Source organism: Dermochelys coriacea, chromosome 4, assembly GCF_009764565.3.
Source record: "Dermochelys coriacea isolate rDerCor1 chromosome 4, rDerCor1.pri.v4, whole genome shotgun sequence".
Classification (NCBI taxonomy): Eukaryota; Metazoa; Chordata; order Testudines; family Dermochelyidae; genus Dermochelys; species Dermochelys coriacea.
The window spans coordinates 52,539,931-52,565,061 of NC_050071.1; the positions used below are offsets into that span (position 1 = coordinate 52,539,931).

Sequence of the window (25,131 nt, forward strand, 5' to 3'; positions counted from 1 at the left end):
GAGCATTAGAGGGATGGACCCTGAATGACGCAGGTACTTCAAAACTGGGTTGTTGGGTTTAAAAAACAAACACAAACCACACAATCTAGACAAAAGCACTGCTTAGAAGGGCAGAAAAGGAACAGCAGCAGCAACAAATAAATTAAACAAGGGAAGCTTTAAGGATACTGAGCTGTGCTCAGACATCTACTCCTGCAGGAGACAGGAAGGAACTTTGGGTAGTTGAAACATTAACCTCTTTTATACCCAGAGTGTGGGAGATGGATTTTGATTGGTACCCATATGGATGAAGTCGGCAGCAATGTACTATACTACTTTTCAAAACAGCAGCAAAACCTTCCACAGATTCAATTCAGAGGATGGGGCAGTCAGTCAGGAAACTAAATTAGTGACAAATTCAGGCCCAAATCCTGCACTGGGATCCACTAATCCAGACACCCCGAAGAGTCTCTTTACCTCTAACAGGATTTCACATCTGCACAGGGGCCCAAATTAACAAATACAGTGGCTTCTGTATCCCAGCAAATTTTCACTATTACTCTCTGCTACACCTGCTATAATTAAAGTACTTATGTGAGATTTTTCCCCAGATGATATTTAAACTCTGATTTAAAAAAAAAAATTGTCATGTGCAGATGAAAATTTGGATCATTGTCATTTGCTGTGAAACTCAGAAACTCATTACCCAGAAAGAGAAGATGTGTAGAGAGCTCTCCCAGCACTATAAAAAACCACCCCCACGAGAGGAGTAGCTCCCAGCGCTGGTGCACTGTCTACACTGCCACTTTACAGTGCTGAAATTTGCATCGCTCAGGGGGGTGTTTTTCACATCCCTAAGTTTCAGCATTGTAAAGTGGCAGTGTGGACAAGGCCTTAGATTCAGGCACAGATCTTCAGTTACAGCTGCTGAGCACCCACCACTACTGCTTAAGTTAGGGGATGCAATAGTGGTCTTTGCAGTCCCCAGTCCAAGGCCATCTGTCCGCTGGGTCAGTCCCTCAGTGAATTCAGAACAGCCCAATGAGTTGCCAAATTATACCAGTTGCCAGTTCCAACTTGCTAATACAAGAACTAAGAATCACCAAGGCAGAAAATCCCCCAAACCAGAAGCTCTACGCCACCAATGGATTCCCCCTGCATTGGGGTACTCTTTCTGTGGCCAGTTACATAGGAACTGCCATACTGGATCAGACTACCAGTCTGTCTCATTTAGTAACCTGTCACTAACTGCGGCAAGTACTAGCACCTTCAGAGGAAGATGCAGGAAACCCTACAGTGTAGGCAAAGAGTTTCCTCCAAAATCTCAGTAGTTAGAGGTTCAGTGGAGTAATAGAATAACGGTTAGGACTGAGTAATGTGAAGCTCTGAACCATGAGGGTTTCTATCCCCCGTCAAACCTTTTTTTTGGTCAATATTCACTATTATCACTGGATATTTTTGTTATCCATACAAATGACTAATCTCCTTCTGAATCCTGCTAACCTCTTGGCCTCCATTATGTTGTGTGGCAGCAAGTTCCACAAGTTACTTATGTGAAGTTATTTCCTTTTAACTGTTTTGAGTTTGCCACTTTTCAATTTCATTTAATGTCCCCTGGTTCTTACTTTCTTAGATAGATCTGAAGCTTTGATTCACCCTACCTTTTCTATACTATTCATTATTTTGTATGCTTTTATCATGTCCCTCATATCTCGTCTCGAAGGTAAATAATCCCAATCTTTTCCACTTGTTTTCATATAAAAGAGTTTTTCCAGGCATTGACTAAAACTTTCTCTGATCTCCCCCCCACCCCCATTTCAGCAATATCCTTTTATACTGATCTTAAAGAGTTGTTTTTGCATCTGCAGTGTGGTACAAAATGACCACATCATAGCATTTAGGCCTATATCACTTAGAGCAAAAGAAATACTTGATTATTAGAATGTTGTTTCAAAGCTGTTTTCTTGCATTTCAGATTTCCACATACCAGAATATCATCTAAATTTGTGTCTGAATCCTGATTTCATGCCCTTTACCTCGACTAATTATATCAGCATAGAACTTTGAGACTATGTGTGCATCAAGAAATACCTAATAACTGTAGGTCTGATATTATGATCCAAATTTACTGTAGCACTGATAGTGGGAATACTAAATTTAAATTCTGAATAACTCAGCATACATTTAAAAAGTTGACTCTTAGATTGCACTTCAGGGACATAATACAGTATATCCTCTGGAAACAAGTATTTCACCAAAATGAGGCTCTTTAGACTACTTTAAAAAGTTGTTGTTGCTGCTGCTGCTGTTCTTTGTAAAAGAGAAAATAGTTAAATACTATTTGTGGAGGACATGGCAGTGACTAAGAAAGAGGAAATGAGGAATTAATTAAATTATTTTAATAAAAACTTTAAAGGGACTGGTAAGTAAAAACAAATACAAAATTGATAGATCTTAATATATTTTACAAAATATTAATGTATACAGTTATATATAAGCAAAAGTTAAAAAGAACATAAATAGACAATCTTAAAAATGAGCCATGATCGTTTAAAAACAACAATATTTAATTAATGTTACCATAAGAGAACCCGATTAGAAAAGGGAGGGTGGCAGAAAATACACGTGTTTTAAAAGTAAACTTGGGAAAAGGCTACTAGCTAACCAGCCATCATAGGGCAAGCTAAGGCTGCCATCTTACTTAGCCCATCCTGCGTAAACAGGAGAATGTTTCTATAATATTTTTCCTAATACCCTTTCAAGTTACTATACAAACATGGAGATGTTCATATTTATCAATCTGAAGTTCTGCTTCTGGACTGGCAAGTAACATGAAGAAACATGGAATAGGTATTTTCATGAAAGTAGGAAACTAAACACACAAAGATTCCCGAGGCTATGTTTATACTGACAGCTAAAGAAAACTGCCATCGTGCCTGGCTGAGAATCTCCCCTCCCCTTCCAGGATATAAGCCCTCTGGTGATGACTCCCTAACATTTCTGTGTTTAGTAGGTCATCAACGACAGGACGGGAATCCCCATGAACAGCACCACCATAAAACCAAGCAAGACACATCAAAGAGCTAGAGCAGCACAGGAACTAAATCCTGGGGGAAAACACAGAGTAGATGGTCTCAGTTGCTGCGCTCCTACCCTGGAAAACATTCGTGTGTGGACTGCAGGCTGATGCACGCTGCTGTTCTCAACAGAAGTGAAAAACACTTCCAAGCCACCAACTCCTCCGCCCAGCGCGGACACACACACTCACTGTTTAACAACCGACTCCAGCACTAGTACCACGCAATCCACAGCTACGAAGAAAGGCAAACGCGGTTATCAAACCCTCCGCCTGAGCGACGGTTCCCCGAGAAGTTACACGCAACGCCGAGCAGGGAAGGGAGCGAGTAAATACACACGAAACTGAAAGTGCAGGCGGCTGCGGGGGAGGGGATGGTGTTGGTGTAACGCCGACAGCTCATTCGCCAAGGACCGATTCAAACTGCTCCATTTCAGTCCGCTCGGCTGCAAAGCAACACGATGGCCTCAGTCAACCCCAGCACGGAGCGGGCAGGCTGTTGCCTTGCAGATCACCCCGGAGACGTCTCCCTCGAGCCTGTTTATTTGCACAGCACCAAACTGCGTGAGCGAGAGGGGAGCAAGTTCCCCCCGCCAGCGCCTGACAGCCCTTCCGCGGCGGTAAATACCTACAGCACCTGCCCCCCCCCCCCCACTCCTATTGCTCCGGCTGGGGGTGGAAGCCGCGCCGCTGCCCAGGCAGGTCCTTGTTCCTGCCCAGGACACACGTCCGGGGGGGGGGGGGATTTACCGACATCTCAGGATAAACAGCGGCGGGGCTAAGCCCAGCCCAGCCTCCCCCCCCGGAGGGGGCGAGTAACATCCCAGCCCCGCTGGAGAGGGCCACAGCGAGACCGCGCCGGGAACCGGCTGGGCTCACGCAGACACCAATCGGCCACCTGAACCGGCCCCTCCATCCCGCCCACCGTCAGCTCGCTCCGGCCCGCCACGCAGAGCGGGGGCGAAGGACTCGCCCGCCCGCACCCAGGCCGGACTCACCCCCGAGTCGCTGCGGCCAGGCTCGCTGTCGCCAGAAGAGCGGAGCGGAGGTGGCAGGGTCCGGCCCCCTGGCGCACACGGGGCGGCGGCGGCAGCAACACCCCTTCTCGCCTGCCTTGTTTGTGTGTCGGGGCAGGCGTCACGTCACCCTGTCTCCCCTAGGCCGAGAACCCGCAGCCGCCCGGAGACTGAGAGCCGGGGCCTCCCCAGCAGTAGCAGCCGCCCCGGGGGGGGAGGGAGGGGGCTTGGCCAGTGTAACAGCAGAATCTGCCCTGCCTCAGAACGTGCCCCGTTCCCTTCTGCACATGCTCGCCCGCCGAACGGGGCCCCAGCGGGCATGCGCACAGCGTCCGCACATGCCCACTGGCGACGTGAAGCTGCTGCCCTCACCCTTTGCCTCTCTAGGGCTCCTGTCTCTGGCCGAGGTAACGCCCGCAGCGAGGCGGGGAGGAGCAGGCAGGAGGGATGGAGCAGCGAGCACCCAGCAGCTCACAGGAGCCCGGCCGGATGGGTGAGTGGCTGGGGAGAGGAGCAGATCAGGAGACAAAGGAGAAAATAGGGGGCCGGACGGATGAAGGAAGAGGTCGGGGTAGGAGTTGAGGGAGCAGAAGTGGATCGGAAGGAGAGGAGGAACAGATCGAGTTGGGGGACGGAAGAGGCTGGAGCAGATTTTGGTGATGGAGCAAAAACCTGGGGCCTGGGGGGGAGAAAGAGAGGGAGAAAAACAGATCGGGGATCCGAGGGGATGGCAGAGGAGAGAACGGGAGCGGGAGACAGTGAGGCAGATTTTGGAAAATGGGAGTGATGGAGAAAATCGCTGGGATGCAGAGATGGGTGAGCACATGTAGATTAAGGGAAGGAGGAGCAAAGCAGGGAGAATATAATAATAAAATGATTTTATTGGATTTGGATTGTCATTACTGGAACAGAAGGAATCTAGATTGACAGAAAAAAATAGAATACAAATATTCAGTGTCCGCTGTATGCTTGAGCGGTTTCCTCATTGCTATGATTAATTGATAATGCCTGTGTATTGATGTCCATGATTTCCCCTGGAGATTACCCAGAATTAGGTATGATTTCTGTTCTGATAACTTTATAATCTACATTAACTAGATGTATCAGTTAAAACATAATAAAGTGTCTCACTTTCAAATTAGATTTTGCTGTGGATTTTTTTCTTTCTGTATTTCCATAGTTATTCGGTTTTATTTATATTGGGTGATGTTTCTTGTCATATATTTTCTCTCTTAAATTAAGAGCCTTCCTTTTTCAGAATTAAAAAAAAAAAGTTTAAATTTCAGTAAGTACCTATCATAAATATAAATTGTATTGTTGAAGAAGTACTTTGGCTTTTCCTTCCAACTATTTTTGAAAAAAAAAATCAGTAAACATGTTTTGTTCTGGTAATGTGTGATATTATAACATGTGTTGTTGTTTCTTTGTTTTGTATAGATGCCTTCTGTAACAATGTCATATTAATGGAAATGGAGATGTACTGGTAAATTTAATTATATCAATGTAAAAAGAAAAAAATCTGAAAGACTTGTATGGGGTTTAAAGCTCTGATGTTTGGGTACCCACACATTTATAGAAACTGATTTCTGCTACAATAAATCAATGATTCTTCGTTGCAAGAGCAGCTGTCGCTTGCAAAATAGAGACTGTATATTAAGAGTCCACTTACTATTCATGCTTGTGACAATGAAAATCATAAAAAGAACACTTTCAGTGACAGTTTCTGTAAACACTGCTGAATCAAATAGTGACTACTTGCACTGGGAAAGTTAAACACCTCCATATGTTTGTAGGAGTGGAGCTTAGGCAGTTTGCAATAAGATGACATAACAATCATGTTTGGTTCTATCAAGTTTGACTAGCATTCAGCCTAAAATAATGAGATTTGTTGTTGTGTTGGTCAACAGCTCAAATTGAAAAATTCCCCAACTTTCTCTTCTCTCCCCTCTTCCTCTCAAAGCAAGTTCACAGAACTTGAGTTGGTGGTTAGTTTTCCATTTCTACTGTGGTGCATGTTGATCAGACTTTACCCTGGATAATTTCCAATGTTATAACCAAGGGAAAAAATGAGATCTTAGTGGACTAGTATGACATTACAAAATTATAGCATTAAGACCCTTGTGGTGATTCCCTGGCAGAGATCTCCCTCATGTCATCCTGGCAAGGAAATGTGGATTCCCCTCATCCAAAGGAAAGGTTGTAGGACAGTCTCCAAGCCGGTAGGTTCCTCAGGATACACAGCATGCCTCTGCACCAGCAGCTTGGCACTTCTGAAAACCAGGCCACTTTCATTTAAGTACCTAAATATGGGTTTAGGTGCTGTGACAAAGCTCTGTCCTTGCCTCCATGGGTCCCGCGTTTCCTGGCGGATTTCGCCAGCCTCAGAGGCTCACTGTGACCCTCCACGTAATCCTTCTTTCTCTAGAGACAAGGGTCACAGTCTACTGAGCCATTTTCATCATAAGCCAGCGAGGGAGGTGAGGAGAAGTTATCCTTCCTTGCACAGTCTCTGTTGTCTCCCAGTCTCAGTGATTAATCAGGGGGCAAAGGTGGGGGGGAGCCCCGACTCACCCTCTACTCCGGGCTCCAGCCCAGGGACCCTAATAGTATCAGCTATGGTAGCTGATCTTTTAGAAACATGACATGTACAATTCCCTGGGCTACTTCCCCCACAGCAGCCCTCACTTCCTCAAGCTCCACTTTACCCTTACCTCAGGGCCTCCTTCCTTGTGCCTGATATGGTGTGTACTACTCAGCCTTTCCAACCGTGCAACTTCTTCCCACAGCTCCTGACATGTACACCCACCTGACTAACGGGGAGGCTTTTAATTAGTTTCAGCCAGCCCCTGATTGGCTTCAGGTGTCCCCATCAACCTAGCTTTCTCCCTGCCTTCTGGAAAGTTCTTAATTGGCCCCAGGTGTCTTAACTGACCTGAAGCAGCTGCCATTTCACTTACCGTGGTACCACGGATTTGTTTAGCCTGGAGCGACTCTCTCTCTCCCTCCCACTACTCTCCCATAGCCTTCTAGCTTGGAGGGAGGTGGGAAGCTGCTACTCCTGCTGCTAGGCCCTAAGCTCTCCCTGCTGCTCCAGCTGCTCCCCTGCCTGGGCCAGACACCCCCCATTCTCTGCTACTTGGCTGCTGGACCCCCCACTCTTGGGTGCTGCTACTGCTGCAACTGCAGCCCCCGGGGGGGGGGGCTGCTAGCCCACTCAGCCCACTGAGTCCCGGGCCGCAGCATCTTCGACAACCTATATCTGGTCCGGGACCTATTGGAACTTGGGTGTAGGGATGGTCTGCCGTTCGCCCTCCTGTCCTTAGATCAGGAGAAGGCGTTCGACAGGGTGGATCACGGGTATCTCCTGAGCACTCTGCTGGCGTTTGGATTCGGACCCAGGTTTGTGAATTTTCTCCGGGTGCTGTACGCTTCCGCAGAGTGTCTGGTAAGGCTCAACTGGACCCTGACCGAACCGGTCAGCTTTGGGCGAGGAGTACGGCAGGGGTGCCCCCTCTCAGGCCAGCAGTACGTTCTAGCGATCGAGCCCTTCCTCTGTCTCCTCCGAAGAAGGTTGACAGGGTTGGTGCTGAGGGAGCTGGAGCTGCGGCTGGTCCTGTCGGCCTACGCTGATGATATGCTCCTCGTGGTCCAGGACCCGGGCGAATTAGTGCGGGTGGAGGCTTGCCAGGCCATCTATTCAGCAGCCTTCTCCGCGCGGGTCAACTGGGTCAAGAGCTCTGGCTTGGTAGTAGGGGAGTGGCAGCAGGCGAGCTCCCTCCCACCCGCGCTTCAGGCCTTCCGGTGGAGCACGGGTCCGCTGCTCTATCTGGGCGTTTACCTTTCTGCCACGCATCCCTCTCCGCCGGAGAACTGGCAGAATTTAGAGGGCGGGGTGATAGAGCGGCTCCGGAAATGGACAGGACTACTCCGGTGCCTCTCCCTTCAAGGGAGAGCGCTAGTGCTTAATCAACTAGTCCTGTCCATGCTCTGGTACCGGCTCAACACCCTGGTCCCGGCCCCGGGTTTCCTGACCAACCTCCGGACATCGATTCTGGAGTTCTTTTGGTCAGGACTGCACTGGGTCCCTGCAGGGGTTCTCCATCTACCTCTGGAGGAGGGAGGGCAGGGCCTCAAATGTCTGTTTACTCAGGTCCATGTCTTCCGCCTCCAGACCCTGCAGAGGCTCCTTTATGGTGCAGGTAGTCCGGGGTGGAGCATACTGGCGCATGCCTTCCTGCGCCGCTTCCGAGGGCTCCGATACGACCGACAGCTCCTTTATCTCCATCCGAGAGGTCTTCCGCGATACCTCTCCGGGCTGCCGGTCTTCTACCAGGACCTCCTCCGGACCTGGAAACTCTTTACAACGACCAGGTCCGTGGCGGCCACCGAGGGGGCAGATCTCCTCGCGGAGCCCCTGCTACACAACCCCCAGCTCCGTCTGCAGGTGGCGGAGTCCCGCTCGGTGCGCCAGAGTTTGGTCCTGGCAGAGGTCACAAGAGTCGGAGACCTCCTAGACTATGACCGGGGAGACTGGCTGGATCCCCTAACCTTCGCTCAGCGCATGGGGCTTTCCAGACCTTGTACTCCCCGGCGCATACTTCAGGAGGTGAAGGCCGCTTTGCCGCCCGCTGCTCGGGTTTATCTCGACCGGGTCCTGCACGAGGGCACGCCCCGCCCACCCGCTACCCCAGGCCCGCCAGACCTTTTAATTGGACCCCTGCCCCGTGGACCCAACCGACCCCTTCACCCCTTCACTAGAAGCCCGCTGCACGAGATGCAGCCGGTCTGCTTTCAAACCGCGCCAAGAAAACATCTCTACACGCTTGTGCTCCACACCCTTCACGCCCGCACCCTCGTGTCCCGCCCCGATACAAAATGGCGGGACCTCCTGCCACCTTTGGAGGGTGAGGAGCCCCGGTGGGCCAGCCTATATTCCACCTTAGTCCCAAGGCCCGCCGGGGATGTCAGTTGGCGGCTCCTTCACGGAGCCGTGAGCACGGGCGTGTACTTGGCGCGGTTCACTTCAATCCCAGACACCTGCCCCTTTTGCGGCGTGAGGGATACCCTGGCACATGTCTACCTGGAGTGTGCCAGGCTGCAGCCCCTATTCCGGCTCCTCACCAATATCTTATTACGTTTTTGGCTGCACTTCTCCCCCCACCTTCTCATTTATGCACTCCCTATCCGTGGCCCCACAAAGTCACGGGATCTCCTGGTCAACCTCCTCCTGGCCCTAGCTAAAATGGCCATCTACAAAACCAGAGTGAGGAGGTTGGCCGATGGAGTCTCCTTTGACTGTAGCGCCTATTTCCGATCCTCAGTCCGTTCACATATCCGGGCAGAGTTCCTCTGGGTGGCGTCCTCTGACTCCCTTGACACCTTTGAGGAACAGTGGGCGCTGTCCGGGGTTCTCTGCTCGGTGTCCCCGTCCGGTTCCCTTCTTTTGACCCTTTGACCGCACTCCTGTCCCTATTATTTTATTAGTTGTCCCCCGGAATATTTTGGGCATCTAGGTCCTGTGGATCCCCCTTTTAGGCTGGGGGGGATCCTTTAGCAGTGGACGGGCTTCGCCCGCCCACTTCCCGGATCCCAATAAGACTGCTCTCCCATAGTCTTCTAGCTTGGAGGGAGGTGGGAAGCCGCTACTCCTGCTGCTGGGCTCTAATCTCTCCCTGCTGCTCCAGCTGCTCCCCTGGCTGGGCCAGACACTCCCCGTTCTCTGTTACTTGGCTGCTGGACCCCCCACTCTTGGGTGCTGCTACTGCTGCAACTGCAGCCCCGGGGGGGGGGCTGCTAGCCCACTCCCCAGAGAGGAGGAGTGGGGACCCCAGCCACTGCTGTTGTGGACACCACCACCACCACCTGAGAGGGGTCCATTCTGCCTGCCTGGACTACCAGCTGGAGTTCCTGGAGCTGTTGCTGCTGCAGAGGCCGCTGCCTGGAGCTGCTGAAGCCCGAGGAGGAGAAGAGGATCATCTGCCAGTGGGGCAGCACCTAGAGACTTTGCAGACCACCGTGGAGGGGGCCCAAAGACTGAGTAATTTTCAAACTGTGCTCTTGTGGTGGGGGTTTTGACTGTGTTTGGAGGGACACAGGGGGTGTGGCGTGGAGCTGCCCCCCATCCATCTGTGTGTCCCCCCCCGACCCCCACCACCACTACCACCACCATTGCCCCCTCCACCACCCCCACTGGCTGTATACCATCTGCCTCAGCTCCTGCCTCTGGACTCAGCTGCTTGCTCGGCTTGCCATGCCCTATTTCCACCCTTTGGGCCAGAAGCAGCAGCAAGCTAAAAAAGACTTGTGCAAGTGCACATGAGCACATGTGCCCCCCCCGGACTGTCTACACCCCAGCTTTGCCCTTTACTACCTGCCCCATTTGCCACTTGCTTTGCCTCCTCTTTTGCTCCAGCCCCCCTTACTAGCTTCAGTTTGTTTGCCTGCCCCGCCCATTTCCTTCTGCAGCCTTTGTTTGTTTGCCCCGCCCCAGCCTCTGAAGCTAGCCCCTTGGTTTCCCTGTTCTACCCCCAGACCGCTTAGCCCCTCGCTCCGTGTGCCCATGCCCCCTCCCATGCGCTTGTGCAACTCCCCATTTCAGTTGCAACCCTCTTCACTGCACCTTCAATGTTGTTGAATCCTGCCCCCCATAGTGCACCAAGAGGAGCCGGAATTTCCACCTTGTGTCGGTGACTGACCCCTAACCCCTGATTGCCCCCCGTCCAGCTCACCCCTTTTGGCGCCCTCCTCCCCTGCCTGCAGCCTAGCGGGGAGGAGTGGTCGACCTGCTTCCCCTCTCCCCTCCTCCTTTTGGTGTCCCCCTTTCCTCCTTGCTCATGATGGCGGGGGATGAGACGGGTGAGACCTCTCCAGTAGCCCGAGCTCTCCCTCCCCCGCCTGCCCCTCTGTCACCCCCCCAAGCTTCTACGTCCGCTGCCAAACCATCTGCCATCGCCCCCGCTGGGGCACCAGCAGCGACGGGCACCGGGGTGACCACCACTGCTGCCACGTCTATCACCCCCTCAGATTTGGGGGGAGTCCTCCCAGCCGGCGGGAAGGGCCAGGGGAAGAAGAAGGGGAAGGGCCCCGCTAAAAAGACCAGGCCCTCCATGGCAGGGGCTGCCCCCAATGCCCCGGCCCCATCTCCAGCTGGGGCGCCCCTCCCCGCTGTTCCCTCCACCAGCTCTGCAGGTGTCCCTCCTCCGGCCCCCAGGGCGTACGCCCAGGTGGCGGCAGCCCCCCCGCCTGCCGCTACATCATCTCTCCTGCCCACCGCCTCCATTACTATCTATAGCGGCCGGGGCCCCTTTCCCACCATGACCAGGAAGCACGGCGTCCGTTGCCTCCTGGTGCCCGCCTCACCCCACGTGGAGACCTATGTGCGGGCGTTGGTGAGGGTGGTGGGGCCCACGGCCATTGTGGCGGCCTCCAAAATGTATGGCAAGGTCGTCTTCTTCTTAGCATCGGAGGCCACCGCCCAGGAGGCGGTGGAGAAGGGCCTGGCGGTCGGGGGCGTGTTCGTCCCCTTAGAGCCGCTCGAGGACCTGGGCGTCCGCCTGGTCCTGACCTCCGTCCCTCTTTTCTCCCCAATGCCGCCCTGTTACCCGCCCTTTCTACCTTGGGGAAGCCCATCTCTGTCATCAGCCCTCTCCCGTTGGGCTGCAAAGACCCCACCCTCCGTCACGTCCTCTCCTTCCGCCGGCAAGTGCAGCTTCAACTGCCGCCAGCGGCGCGCGACGGAGAGGCACTGGAGGGGTCCTTCCTAGTCCCCTACCAGGGGACCCCTTACAGGGTGCATTATTCCACGGGGGAGGCCCGGTGCTACCTCTGCCGGGCGATGGGGCACGTCCGGAGGGACTGCCCCCTGGCCCGGGAAGAAAGGGCATCCAGGACACCCGAGCCCCGGCAGGACACCGGCCCCGTCATCGCCGACGCCCCTGGCTGCCCGGCACCCGAAACCGCCCCTCCTCCTTCCCAGTCCACCATTGCTCCCGCTCGGGCCCAAGGGGTACCTCCCCCACTATGCCCAAACAAGCGGGAGAACCCCGCCCCCACTGTTTGCAATCTGGCGGGGCCTGTGGAGGAGGGTGCGGCAGGGACACCGCCAAGTATGGGAGAGGGTCCGCCCCAAGGGGAATCTTCCCTCCCTTGTGCTGCCCCACCGTTACCCCCTCGAGTCCCTGAGCCATCGCCTCTGCCCCCTGACACAACCCCTGCAAGCCAGCCCCCGGATGATGCCATGGAGGGCTGGGCCCTAGTCCAGGGGCAAGCGGAAGGCTCGAGCTCCGCTCCTCCCATCTGATGTGGAGGCCCCCCGGAAGACCAGGAAGGGGGGCACCGATGCCGAGCCTTCCGCTCTACCCACGGGTGTGTTCCACCCACCAGAGCCGGCTGGGGAAGACGTGGCAGCACTGGAAGGCGGTATCTCCCCTCCACGGGAGTCCCTCCCCTCCAAGACCCCCGAGGCACCATCTGAAACCCCAGTGTGCCCCAAAGTAACCATCGCGTCTGGTGCCGGCGGGAAGAATCCTGGGGTAGCGGAAAATAATTTCCCCTCTATATATGAGGAGATCGAGGCCCTGGGTCTGACCCCAGTCACCCAGGGGGAGGACGATCCTATGCCAGCGGGCCTCAATCTGGGCGACTTCTTTCCAGCCCCCCTTTCCCCATACTCCCTCCCCCTAACCGTTGCTTCTGCTCCCACCTCCGAGGAGCCCCTGGACTCCTCCATCAACCCGGCTGCAGAATGCACCCTGCTGAGAGCCACCGAGCCAGTTGAGGCGACGGCCAGTGCCACGCAACTGGAACCTGAGCCACCAGGGGCATCCCTCGCTGGTGAGGAGCATTCGACCTCCTTTCCGGGAGAGGACCCTACAGAAGAAAGTCCACCTCCTGATGCCGTGGCTGCCAAATCCACCAGACAGCTTGCGCCCGGCATCGGTGAGAGCCCTCTCCCGACGCAGAATCTCACCTCTGCCCCTGCCCTTCTCCCGCCCACCTCCCGAGATATTATTGCCACCCCTGGGACAGTCTCCTTCCCCTTTCCAACAGATGACTCCCAGGGAATGGCCTTTGTGTTTGCCCGTCCCGACCCACCAGGGGCTGCTATCCTCCCTCCGCCGCCCCCTATCGCCCCAGCATTCAGGTCAACCCATCAAGAGCCCCGTCGGGGGTCCGCACCCTGTCTGCCCGTCTCGCTGGGCCAGGGGGCTGTACCAAGGGCCCCATCGGGAAGCAACCAGACCATAACCCCAGCCCCCCATGCGCTGCGAGAGGAGTTGCGGGAGTTCCTAGAAGATGTCCGTGGCTCCCGCAACAAAGTCCAGCTTGCCCTCCAGCGTTGGGGGGACTTTAATCAAATCCTCCGGGCCGCAAGGGCCCTCATGGGGGAGGGGAAAAGGACCGGGAGACAGGGCGCCGCGGCCTACCAGCGGGTCCGCCACTTCCGTGACTCCTTACTCACCTACGGGGTGGGTCACGGACTGCTACGCGGGCCGCCGGGAGCCACGAGCATCCCTGCCGGCGAGGATCCCCCCCAGCCCTCCTCATGGCACCCTTTACCATCGCAACATTGAACACCCGTGGCTGTAAGATGGGTCTCCGCAGGTCCCAGGTGCTCTCCTTCCTTCGAGAGGGGAGGTACTCTGTGGTTTTCCTGCAGGAGACCCATACGGATCCGACCGCCAAAGACAGCTGGCGGCTGGATTGGGGGGACAGGGTCAACTTTAGCCATCTCACAGTTCATACGGGTGGAGTGGCGACCCTGTTCTCCCCCGACCTACGGCCCGAGGTGCTGGGGGTCGCCGAGGCTGTGCCGGGTCGCCTGCTGCACCTCCGGGTCCAAATGGAGGGGCTCGTAGTCAACCTCGTCAACATCTATGCCCCAGCAGCGAGCCCGGAGCGGCTGCAATTCTATCAGCAGGCATCCGCCTTCCTCGGCACCTTGGATCCTCAGGAGTGCCTGGTCCTGGGAGGGGACTTTAACATCACCCTTGAGGAACGGGACCGCTCGGGAACCGAGCAGAGCCCGGCCGCCATCGCCGTCCTCCAGGAGATAGTCGAACACCACTCCCTGGTGGACGTCTGGCGCGACCACCACCCGGATGACACTTCCACGTTCACCTTTGTCCGGGTGGAGGCCCATCGGTCGCGCCACTCCCGGTTGGACCGCATTTATTTATCACGCTTTCATCTTACACGAGCCCACTCCTCCAGCATCCGGCCGGCCCCTTTTTCTGACCATCACATAGCCACCGTGACAGCCTCCCTCTGCGCGGAGAGGCCGGGGTCGGCCTATTGGCATTTTAACAACAGCTTGCTGGAGGATGCGGACTTCGTGGCGTCCTTCCGGGAGTTCTGGCTGGCCTGGCGAGGGCAGCGGCGTGCCTTTCCCTCGGCACGGCGGTGGTGGGACGTAAGGAAGGTGCGCGCCCGGCTCTTCTACCGTGACTACACCCGGGGCACCAGTCGACGGAGGGATGCAGCGATAGAGCAGTTGGAAAGGGAGGTCTTAGAGCTGGAGAGGCGTCTGGCCGCCAGCCCCGAGGATCCACCCCTCTGCGGAGCGTGCCGGGAGAAGCGGGAGGAGCTCCGGAGCCTCGAGGACCATCGGGCCCGGGGTGCCTTTGTTCGATCCCGCATCCGTCTCCTTCGGGAGATGGATTGCGGCTCCCGCTTCTTCTACGCCCTGGAAAAAAAGAGGGGGGGCTAAGAAACATATCATCTGCCTACTGACAGAAGATGGCACCCCCCTCACGGATCCGGTGGAGATGTGCGAGAGGGCGAGAGCCTTCTACGCAAGCCTTTTCTCCCCGGAGCCGACCGATCCTAACTCTTGCAGAGTGCTGTGGGAGGAGCTCCCGACGGTCAGCGTGGGCGACCGAGACCGGCTAGAGCTGCCCCTCACTCTGGCCGAATTCTCGGAAGCCCTCCGTCGCATGCCCACCAATAAATCTCCGGGCATGGACGGGCTGACCGTGGAGTTCTACCGCGTGTTCTGGGACGTCCTGGGCCCAGAACTAGTCACCGTCTGGGCCGAGTCTTTGCAGAGCGGGGTCCTCCCTCTTTCGTGCAGGCGAGCCGTGCTCGCCTTATTGCCGAAGAAGGGGGACCTCCGCGATTTACGAAATTGGCGTCCCGTCTCGCTCCTCAGCACGGACTACAAAATCGTGGCAAAAGCCATCTCCCTGAGGCTAGGGTCCGTGCTGGCGGACGTGGTCCACCCAGACCAGACCTACACCGTCCCGGGCCGCAGCATCTTCGACAACCTCTATCTGGTCCGGGACCTATTGGAACTTGGGTGTAGGGATGGTCTGCCGTTCGCCCTCCTGTCCTTAGATCAGGAGAAGGCGTTCGACAGGGTGGATCACGGGTATCTCCTGAGCACTCTGCTGGCGTTTGGATTCGGACCCAGGTTTGTGAATTTTCTCCGGGTGCTGTACGCTTCCGCAGAGTGTCTGGTAAGGCTCAACTGGACCCTGACCGAACCGGTCAGCTTTGGGCGAGGAGTACGGCAGGGGTGCCCCCTCTCAGGCCAGCAGTACGTTCTGGCGATCGAGCCCTTCCTCTGTCTCCTCCGAAGAAGGTTGACAGGGTTGGTGCTGAGGGAGCTGGAGCTGCGGCTGGTCCTGTCGGCGTACGCTGATGATGTGCTCCTCGTGGTCCAGGACCCGGGCGACTTGGTGCGGGTGGAGGCTTGCCAGGCCATCTATTCAGCAGCCTTCTCCACGCGGGTCAACTGGGTCAAGAGCTCTGGCTTGGTAGTAGGGGAGTGGCAGCAGGCGAGCTCCCTCCCACCCGCGCTTCAGGCCTTCCGGTGGAGCACGGGTCCGCTGCTCTATCTGGGCGTTTACCTTTCTGCCACGCATCCCTCTCCGCCGGAGAACTGGCAGAATTTAGAGGGCGGGGTGATAGAGCGGCTCCGGAAATGGACAGGACTACTCCGGTGCCTCTCCCTTCGAGGGAGAGCGCTAGTGCTTAATCAACTAGTCCTGTCCATGCTCTGGTACCGGCTCAACACCCTGGTCCCGGCCCCGGGTTTCCTGACCAACCTCCGGACATCGATTCTGGAGTTCTTTTGGTCAGGACTGCACTGGGTCCCTGCAGGGGTTCTCCATCTACCTCTGGAGGAGGGAGGGCAGGGCCTCAAATGTCTGTTTACTCAGGTCCATGTCTTCCGCCTCCAGACCCTGCAGAGGCTCCTTTATGGTGCAGGTAGTCCGGGGTGGAGCATACTGGCGCATGCCTTCCTGCGCCGCTTCCGAGGGCTCCGATACGACCGGCAGCTCCTTTATCTCCATCCGAGAGGTCTTCCGCGATACCTCTCCGGGCTGCCGGTCTTCTACCAGGACCTCCTCCGGACCTGGAAACTCTTTACAACGACCAGGTCCGTGGCGGCCACCGAGGGGGCAGATCTCCTCGCGGAGCCCCTGCTACACAACCCCCAGCTCCGTCTGCAGGTGGCGGAGTCCCGCTCGGTGCGCCAGAGTTTGGTCCTGGCAGAGGTCACAAGAGTCGGAGACCTCCTAGACTATGACCGGGGAGACTGGCTGGATCCCCTAACCTTCGCTCAGCGCATGGGGCTTTCCAGACCTTGTACTCCCCGGCGCATACTTCAGGAGGTGAAGGCCGCTTTGCCGCCCGCTGCTCGGGTTTATCTCGACCGGGTCCTGCACGAGGGCACGCCCCGCCCACCCGCTACCCCAGGCCCGCCAGACCTTTTAATTGGACCCCTGCCCCGTGGACCCAACCGACCCCTTCACCCCTTCACTAGAAGCCGGCTGCACGAGATGCAGCCGGTCTGCTTTCAAACTGCTCCAAGAAAACATCTCTACACGCTTGTGCTCCACACCCTTCACGCCCGCACCCTCGTGTCCCGCCCCGATACAAAATGGCGGGACCTCCTGCCACCTTTGGAGGGTGAGGAGCCCCGGTGGGCCAGCCTATATTCCACCTTAGTCCCAAGGCCCGCCGGGGATGTCAGTTGGCGGCTCCTTCACGGAGCCGTGAGCACGGGCGTGTACTTGGCGCGGTTCACTTCAATCCCAGACACCTGCCCCTTTTGCGGCGTGAGGGATACCCTGGCACATGTCTACCTGGAGTGTGCCAGGCTGCAGCCCCTATTCCGGCTCCTCACCAATATCTTATTACGTTTTTGGCTGCACTTCTCCCCCCACCTTCTCATTTATGCACTCCCTATCCGTGGCCCCACAAAGTCACGGGATCTCCTGGTCAACCTCCTCCTGGCCCTAGCTAAAATGGCCATCTACAAAACCAGAGTGAGGAGGTTGGCCGATGGAGTCTCCTTTGACTGTAGGGCCTATTTCCGATCCTCAGTCCGTTCACATATCCGGGCAGAGTTCCTCTGGGTGGCGTCCTCTGACTCCCTTGACACCTTTGAGGAACAGTGCGCGCTGTCCGGGGTTCTCTGCTCGGTGTCCCCGTCCGGTTCCCTTCTTTTGACCCTTTGACCGCACTCCTGTCCCTATTATTTTATTAGTTGTCCCCCGGAATATTTTGGGCATCTAGGTCCTGTGGATCCTTTTAGGCTGGGGGGGATCCTTTAGCAGTGGACGGGCTTCGCCCGCCCACTTCCCGGATCCCAATAAGACTGCTCTCCCATAGTCTTCTAGCTTGGAGGGAGGTGGGAAGCCGCTACTCCTGCTGCTGGGCTCTAATCTCTCCCTGCTGCTCCAGCTGCTCCCCTGGCTGGGCCAGACACTCCCCGTTCTCTGTTACTTGGCTGCTGGACCCCCCACTCTTGGGTGCTGCTACTGCTGCAACTGCAGCCCCGGGGGGGGGGCTGCTAGCCCACTCCCCAGAGAGGAGGAGTGGGGACCCCAGCCACTGCTGTTGTGGACACCACCACCACCACCTGAGAGGGGTCCATTCTGCCTGCCTGGACTACCAGCTGGAGTTCCTGGAGCTGTTGCTGCTGCAGAGGCCGCTGCCTGGAGCTGCTGAAGCCCGAGGAGGAGAAGAGGATCATCTGCCAGTGGGGCAGCACCTAGAGACTTTGCAGACCACCGTGGAGGGGGCCCAAAGACTGAGTAATTTTCAAACTGTGCTCTTGTGGTGGGGGTTTTGACTGTGTTTGTAGGGACACTGGGGGTGTGGCGTGGAGCTGCCCCCCGATACATCTCTGTGTCCCGCCCAACCCCCACCACTATTACCACCACCGCTGCCCCCTCCACCACCCCACTGGCTGTATACCATCTGCCTCAGCTCCTGCCTCTGGACTCAGCTGCTTGCTCGGCTTGCCATGCCCTATTTCCACCCTTTGGGCCAGAAGCAGCAGCCAGCTAAAAAAAGACTTGTGCAAGTGCAGGAAGCATGGCGTCCGTTGCCTCCTGGTGCCCGCCTCACCCCACGTGGAGACCTATGTGCAGGCATTGGCGAGGGTGGTGGGGCCCACGGCCATTGTGGCGGCCTCCAAAATGTATGGCAAGGTCGTCTTCTTCTTAGCATCGGAGGCCGCCGCCCAGGAGGCGGTGGAGAAGGGCCTGGCGGTGGGGGGCGTGTTCGTCCCCTTAGAGCCGTTAGAGGACCTGGGCGTCCACCTGGTCCTGACCTCCGTCCCTCCCTTTCTCCCCAATGCCACCCTGTTACCCGCCCTTTCAACCTTGGGGAAGGCCCTCTCCCATTGGGCTGCAAAGACCCCGCCCTCCGTCACGTCCTCTCCTTCCGCCGGCAAGTGCAGCTTCAACTGCCGCCGGCAGCGCGCGACGGAGAGGCACTGGAGGGGTCCGTCCTAGTCCCCTACCAGGGGGCCCATTACCGAGTGCATTATTCCATGGGGGAGGCCTGGTGCTACCTCTGCCGGGTGATGGGGCACGTCCGGAGGGACTGCCCCCTGGCCCGGGAAGGAGGGGCATCCAGGACCCCCGAGCCCCGGCAGGGCACCGACCCCGTCATCGCCGACACCCCTGGCTGCCTGGTGCCCAAAACCACCCCTCCTCCTTCCCAGTCCACCATTGCTTCCGCTCAGGCCCAAGGGGCACCTCCCCAACTATGCCCAGACGAGCGGGAGAACCCCGCCCCCGCTGTTTGCAATCTGGCGGGGCCTGTGGAGGAGGGTGCGGCAGGGACACCGCCAAGCATGGGAGAGGGCCCACCCCAAGGGGAATCTTCCCTCCCTTGTGCTGCCCCACCGTTACCCCCTCGAGTCCCTGAGCCATCGCCTCTCCCCCCTGATACAACCCCTGCTAGCCAGCCCCTGGATGATGCCATGGAGGGCTGGGCCCTAGTCCAGGGGAAGCGGGGCAAGCGGAAGGCTCGAGCTCCGCTCCTCCCATCTGACACGGAGGCCCCCCGGAAGACCAGGAAGGGGGGCACCGATGCCGAGCCTTCCGCTCTACCCACGGGTGTGTTCCATCCAATAGAGCCGGCTGGGGAAGACGTGGCAGCACTGGAAGGCAGTATCTCCCCTCCACGGGAGTCCCACCCCTCCAAGACCCCCGAGGCACCATCTGAAACCCCAATGTGCCCCGAAATAACCGTCGTGTCAGGTGCCGGCGGGGAGAATCCCGGGGTAGCGGAAAACAATTTCCCGTCTATATATGAGGAGATCGAGGTCCTGGGTCTGACCCCGGTCACCCAGGGGGAGGACGATCCTATGCCAGCGGGCCTCGATCTGGGCGACTTCACCCCAGCCCCCCTTTCCCCATGTTCCCTCCCCCTAACCGTTGCTTCTGCTCCCACCTCCGAGGAGCCCCTGGACTCCTCCATCAACCCGGCTGCAGAGGGCACCCCGCTGAGAGCCACCGAGCCAGTTGAGGCGATGGCCAGTGCCACGTGGCTGGAACCTGAGCCACCAGGGGCATCCCTCGCTGGTGAGGAGCATTCAACCTCCTTCCCGGGAGAGGGCCCTACAGAAGAGAGTGCACCTCCTGATGCCGTGGCTGCCAAATCCACCAGAGAGCTTGCGCCCGGCATCACTGAGAGCCTTCCCCCTGCCCAGACTCTCCCCTCTACCCCTGCCCCTGCCCTTATCCCGTCCACCTCCCGAGATGTTATTGCCACCCCTGGGACTGTCCCCTTCCCCTTTCCAACAGATGACTCCCAGAGAGTGGCCTTTGTGTTTACCCGTCTCGACCCAACAGGGGCTGCTATCCTCCCTCCGCCGCCCCCTATCGCCCCAGCATTCAGGTCAACCCATGAAGAGCCCCGTCGGGGGTCCGCACCCTGTCTGCCCATCTTGGTGGGCCACGGGGCTGTACCAAGGGCCCCGTCGGGGAGTAACCAGACCATAACCCCAGACCCCATGTGCTGCGAGAGGAGTTGCGGGAGTTTCTAGAAGATGTCCGTGGCTCCCGCAACAAAGTCCAGCTTGCCCTCCAGCGATGGGGGGACTTTAATTAAATCCTCCGGGCCACAAGGGCCCTCATGGGGGAGGGTAAAAGGACTGGGAGGCAGGGCGCCGCGGCCTACCAGCGGGTCCGCCTCTTCCGTGACTCCTTACTCACCTACGGGGTGGGTCATGGACTGCTGCGCGGCCCGCCGGGAGCCGCGAGCATCCCTGCCGGCGAGGATCCCCCCCAGCCCTCCTCATGGCACCCTTTACCATCGCAACATTGAACACCCGCGGCTGTAGGATAGGTCTCCGCAGGTCCCAGGTGCTCTCCTTCCTTCGGGAGGGGAGGTACTCTGTGGTTTTCCTGCAGGAGACCCATACAGATCCGACCGCCGAAGACAGCTGGCGGCTGGATTGGGGGTCTACTTTAGCCATCTCACAGTTCGTACGGCTGGAGTGGCGACCCTATTCTCCCCCGACCTACGGCCCGAGGTGCTGGGGGTCGCCGAGGCTGTGCCGGGTCGCCTGCTGCACTTCCGGGTCCGTATAGAGGGGCTCGTAGTCAACCTCGTCAACATCTATGCCCCAGCAGCGAGCCCGGTGCGGCTGCAATTCTATCAGCAGGCGTCCGCCTTCCTCGGCACCTTGGATCCTCAGGAGTGCCTGGTCCTGGGAGGGGACTTTAACATCACCCTTGAGGAGCGGGATCGCTCGGGGACTGAGCAGAGCCCGGCCGCCATCGCCGTCCTCCAGGAGATAGTCGAACACCGCTCCCTGGTGGACAGCTGGCGCGACCACCACCCGGATGACACTTCCACGTTCACCTTTGTCCGGGTGGAGGCCCATCGGTCGCGCCACTCCCGGTTGGACCGCATTTATTTATCACGCTTTCATCTTTCACGAGCCCACTCCTCCAGCATCCAGCCGGCCCCATTTTCTGACCATCAAATAGTCACCGTGACAGCCTCCCTCTGTGCGGAGAGGCCGGGGCCGGCCTATTGGCATTTTAACAACAGCTTGCTGGAGGATGCGGGCTTCGTGGCGTCCTTCCGGAAGTTCTGGCTGGCCTGGCGAGGGCAGCGGCATGCCTTTCCCTCGGCGCGGTGGTGGTGGGACCTAGGGAAGGGACCTAGGCTCTTCTGCCATGACTACACCCAGGGCGCCAGCCAACGGAGGGATGCGGCGATAGAGTAGTTGGAACGGGAAGTCTTAGAGCTGGAGAGGCGTGCTAACACTTGCAGAGTGCTCTGGGAGGAGCTCCAGGAACTCCAGGTGGTGATCCAGGCAGGCAGAAAGGACCCATCTCAGGTGGTGGTGGTGGTGGTGTCCACAACAGCAGTGGCTGGGGTCCCTCACTCCTCCTCTCTGGGGAGTGGGCTAACAGCCCCCTCCCCACCCCCGGGGCTGCAGTTGGAGCAGTGGCAGCACCCGAGAGTGGGGGGGTCCAGCAACCAGGTAGCAGAGAATGCGGGGTGTCAGGCCCAGCCAGGGGAGCTGCTGGAGCAGCAGGAGAGCTTAGGGCCTAGCAGCAGCAAGAGTAGCAGCTTCTCACCTCCCTCCACGCTAGAAGGCTATGGAAGAGCAGTGGGAGAGAGAGAGAGAGATTCGCTCCAGGCTAAACAAATCCCTAGTCTTATTGGGATCCGAGAAGTGGGCGGGCGAAGCCCGTCCACTGCTAAAGGATCCCCCCCAGCCTAAAAGGGGAATCCACAGGACCTAGATACCCAAAAGATTCTGGGGGACAACTAATGAAATAACAGGGACAGGGGTGCGGTCAAAGGGTCAAACGAAGGGAACTGGACGGGGACACCGAGCAGAGAACCCCGGACAGTGCCCACTGCTCCTCAAAGGCGTCAAGGGAGTCAGAGGACGCCGCCCGGATACGTGAACAGACCGAGGATCGGAAGCAGGCCCCACAGTCACAGGAGACCCCATCAGCCAACCTCCTCAGTCTGGTTTTATAGATAGCCATTTTAGCTGGGCCATGAGGAGGTTGACCAGGAGATCCCATGACTTTGTGGGGCCACGGATAGGGAGTGCATAAATGAGAAGGTGAGGGGAGAAGTGCAGCCAAAAACGTAATAAAATATTGGTGAGGAGCCGGAATAGGGGCTGCAGCCTGGCATACTCCAAGTATACATGTGCCAGGGTATCTCTCACGCCGCAAAAGGGGCATGTGTCTGGGATTGAGGTGAACCGCGCCAAGTACACGACCGTGCTCATGGCTCCATGAAGGAGCCGCCAACTGACATCCCTGGCGGGCCTTGAGACTAAGATGGAATATAGGCTGGCCCACTGGGGCTCCTCACCCTCCAAAGGTGGCAGGAGGTCCCGCCATTTTGTATCGGCGTATTTGTGCAGGCGTGAAGGGTGTGGAGCACGAGTGTGTAGAGATGATTTCTTGGCGCGGTTTGAAAGCAGACCGGCTGCATCTCGTGCAGCCGGCTTCCGGTGAAGGGGTGAAGGGGTCGGTTGGGTCCACGGGGCAGGGGTCCAATTAAAAGGTCCGGCGGGCTTGGGGTAGCGGGTGGGCGGGGCGTGCCCTCGTGCAAGACCCGGTCGAGATAAACCCGAGGAGCGGGCGGCAAAGCGGCCTTCACCTCCTGAACTATGCGCTGGGGAGTACAAGGTCTGGAAAGCCCCATGCACTGAGCGAGCATCAAGGGATCCAGCCAGTCACCCCGGTCATAGTCTGGGAGATCTCCGACTCTTGTGACCTCTGCCAGGACCAACCTCTGGCGCACCGAGCGGGACTCCGCCACCTGCACACGGAGCTGGGGGTTGTGTAGCAGGGGCTCCGCGAGGAGATCTGCCCCCTCGGTGGCCGCCATGGACCTGGTCATTGAAAAGAGTTTCCAGGTCCGGAGGAGGTCCTGGTAGAAGACCGGCAGCCTGGAGAGGTCTCACGGAAGTCCTCTCGATTGGAGATAAAGGAGCTGCCGGTCGTATCGGAGTCCTCGGAAGTGGTGCAGGAAGGCGTGCGCCAGTATGCTCCACCCCGGACTACCTGCACCATAAAGGAGCCTCTGCAGGGTCTGGAGGCGGAAGACATGGACCTGAGTGAGCAGACATTTTAGGCCCTGCCTGCCCTCCTCCAGAGGTAGATGGAGAACCCCTGCAGGGACCCAGTGCAGTCCTGACCAAAAGAACTCCAGAATTGATGTCTGGAGGTTGGCCAGGAAACCCGGGGCCGGGACCAGGGTGTTGAGCCGGTACCAGAGCATGGACAGGACTAGTTGATTAAGCACCAGCGCTCTCCCCTGAAGGGAGAGGCACCGGAGTAGTCCTGTCCATTTCCGGAGCCGCTCTATCACCCCGCCCTCTAAATTCTGCCAGTTCTCCGGCAGAGAGGGATGCGTGGCAGAAAGGTAAACGCCCAGAAAGAGCAGCGGACCCGTGCTCCACCGGATGGCCTGAAGCGCAGGTGGGAGGGAGCTCGCCTGCCGCCAGTCCCCTACTACCAAGCCAGAGCTCTTGACCCAGTTGACCCGCGCGGAGGAGGCTGCCGAATAGATGGCCTGGCAAGCCTCCACCCGCACCAAGTCGCCCGGGTCCTGGACCACGAGGAGCACGTCATCAGCGTACGCCGACAGGACCATCCACAGCTCCGGCTCCCGCAGCACCAACCCTGTCAACCTCCTTCGGAGGAGACAGAGGAAGGGCTCAATCGCCAGAGCGTACAGCTGGCCTGAGAGGGGGCACCCCTGCCGTACTCCTCGCCTGAAGCTGACCAGTTCGGTCAGGGTCCAGTTGAGCCTGACCAAACACTCTGCGGAAGCGTACAGCACCCGGAGAAAATTCACAAACCTGGGTCCGAATCCAAACGCCTGCAGAGTGCTCAGGAGATACCCGTGATCCACTCTGTCGAACGCCTTCTTCTGATCTAAGGACAGGAGGGCGAACGACAGACCATCCCTACACCCAAGTTCCAATAGGTCCCGGACCAGATATAGGTTGTCGAAGATGATGCGGCCCAGGACGGTGTAGGTCTGGTCTGGGTGAACCACGTCCGCCAACACGGACCCTAGCCGCAGTGAGATGGCTTTTGCCACGACTTTGTAGTCCGTGCTGAGGAGCGAGACGGGACGCCAATTTCATAAATCGTGGAGGTCCCCCTTCTTCAGCAATAAGGCCAGCACGGCTCGCCTGAACGAAAGAGGGAGGACCCCGCTCTGCAAAGACTCGGCCCAGACGGTGACTAGTTCTGGGCCCAGGACGTCCCAGAACACGCGGTAGAACTCCACCGTCAGCCTGTCCATGTCCGGAGATTTATTGGTGGGCATGCAACGGAGGGCTTCCGAGAACTCAGCCAGAGTGAGAGGCAGATCTAGCCGGTCTCGGTCGCCCGCACTGACCGTCGGGAGCTCCTCCCACAGCACTCTGCAAGCGTTAGGATCGGTCGGATCCGGGGAGAATAGGCTTGCGTAGAAGGCTCTCACCCTCCCACACATCTCCACCGGATCCGTGAGGGGGGTCCCATCTTCTGCCAGTAGGCAGATGACATGTTTTTTAGCCCCCCTCTTTTTCTCCAGGGTGTAGAAGAAGCGGGAGCCGCGATCCATCTCCCGAAGGAGACGGATGCGGGATCGAACAAAGGCACCCCGGGCCCGATGGTCCTCGAGGGTCCGGAGCTCCTCCCGCTTCTCCCGGCACGCTCCGCAGAAGGGTGGATCCTCGGGGCTGGCGGCCAGACGCCTCTCCAGCTCTAAGACCTCCCTTTCCAACTGCTCTATCGCCGCATCCCTCCGTCAGCTGGCGCCCCGGGTGTAGTC

The 25,131-nt window shown here is 57.7% G+C and overlaps 2 protein-coding genes across 7 annotated transcripts in view; one reads left to right on the forward strand and one right to left on the reverse strand.

Moving 5' to 3' along the window:
* ELF2 (E74 like ETS transcription factor 2) overlaps window positions 1-4,304 on the reverse strand; it is a 67,405-nt gene extending 63,101 nt beyond the window's left edge. For 2 of the 6 annotated variants that reach the window (XM_043512738.1, XM_043512737.1), the window contains exons 1-2: window positions 4,054-4,192; window positions 3,289-3,501 (exon numbers count right to left, since the gene is read on the reverse strand). The gene's annotated coding sequence lies outside the window, so the exon portion shown is untranslated. Of the gene's footprint in view, window positions 1-3,247; window positions 3,502-4,053 lie in introns of all 6 variants that reach the window. The other 4 variants (XM_043512740.1, XM_043512739.1, XM_038398696.2 and 1 more) reach the window with 4 other exon arrangements.
* The window catches only part of LOC122459857, a 46,248-nt gene continuing 24,633 nt past the window's right edge, over window positions 3,517-25,131 (forward strand). Inside the window, exons 1-2 of the mRNA XM_043513277.1 lie at window positions 3,517-3,619; window positions 3,826-4,564. Of these exons, the coding sequence (XP_043369212.1) occupies window positions 3,517-3,619; window positions 3,826-4,564 (842 nt within the window). The remainder of the gene's footprint in view (window positions 3,620-3,825; window positions 4,565-25,131) is intronic.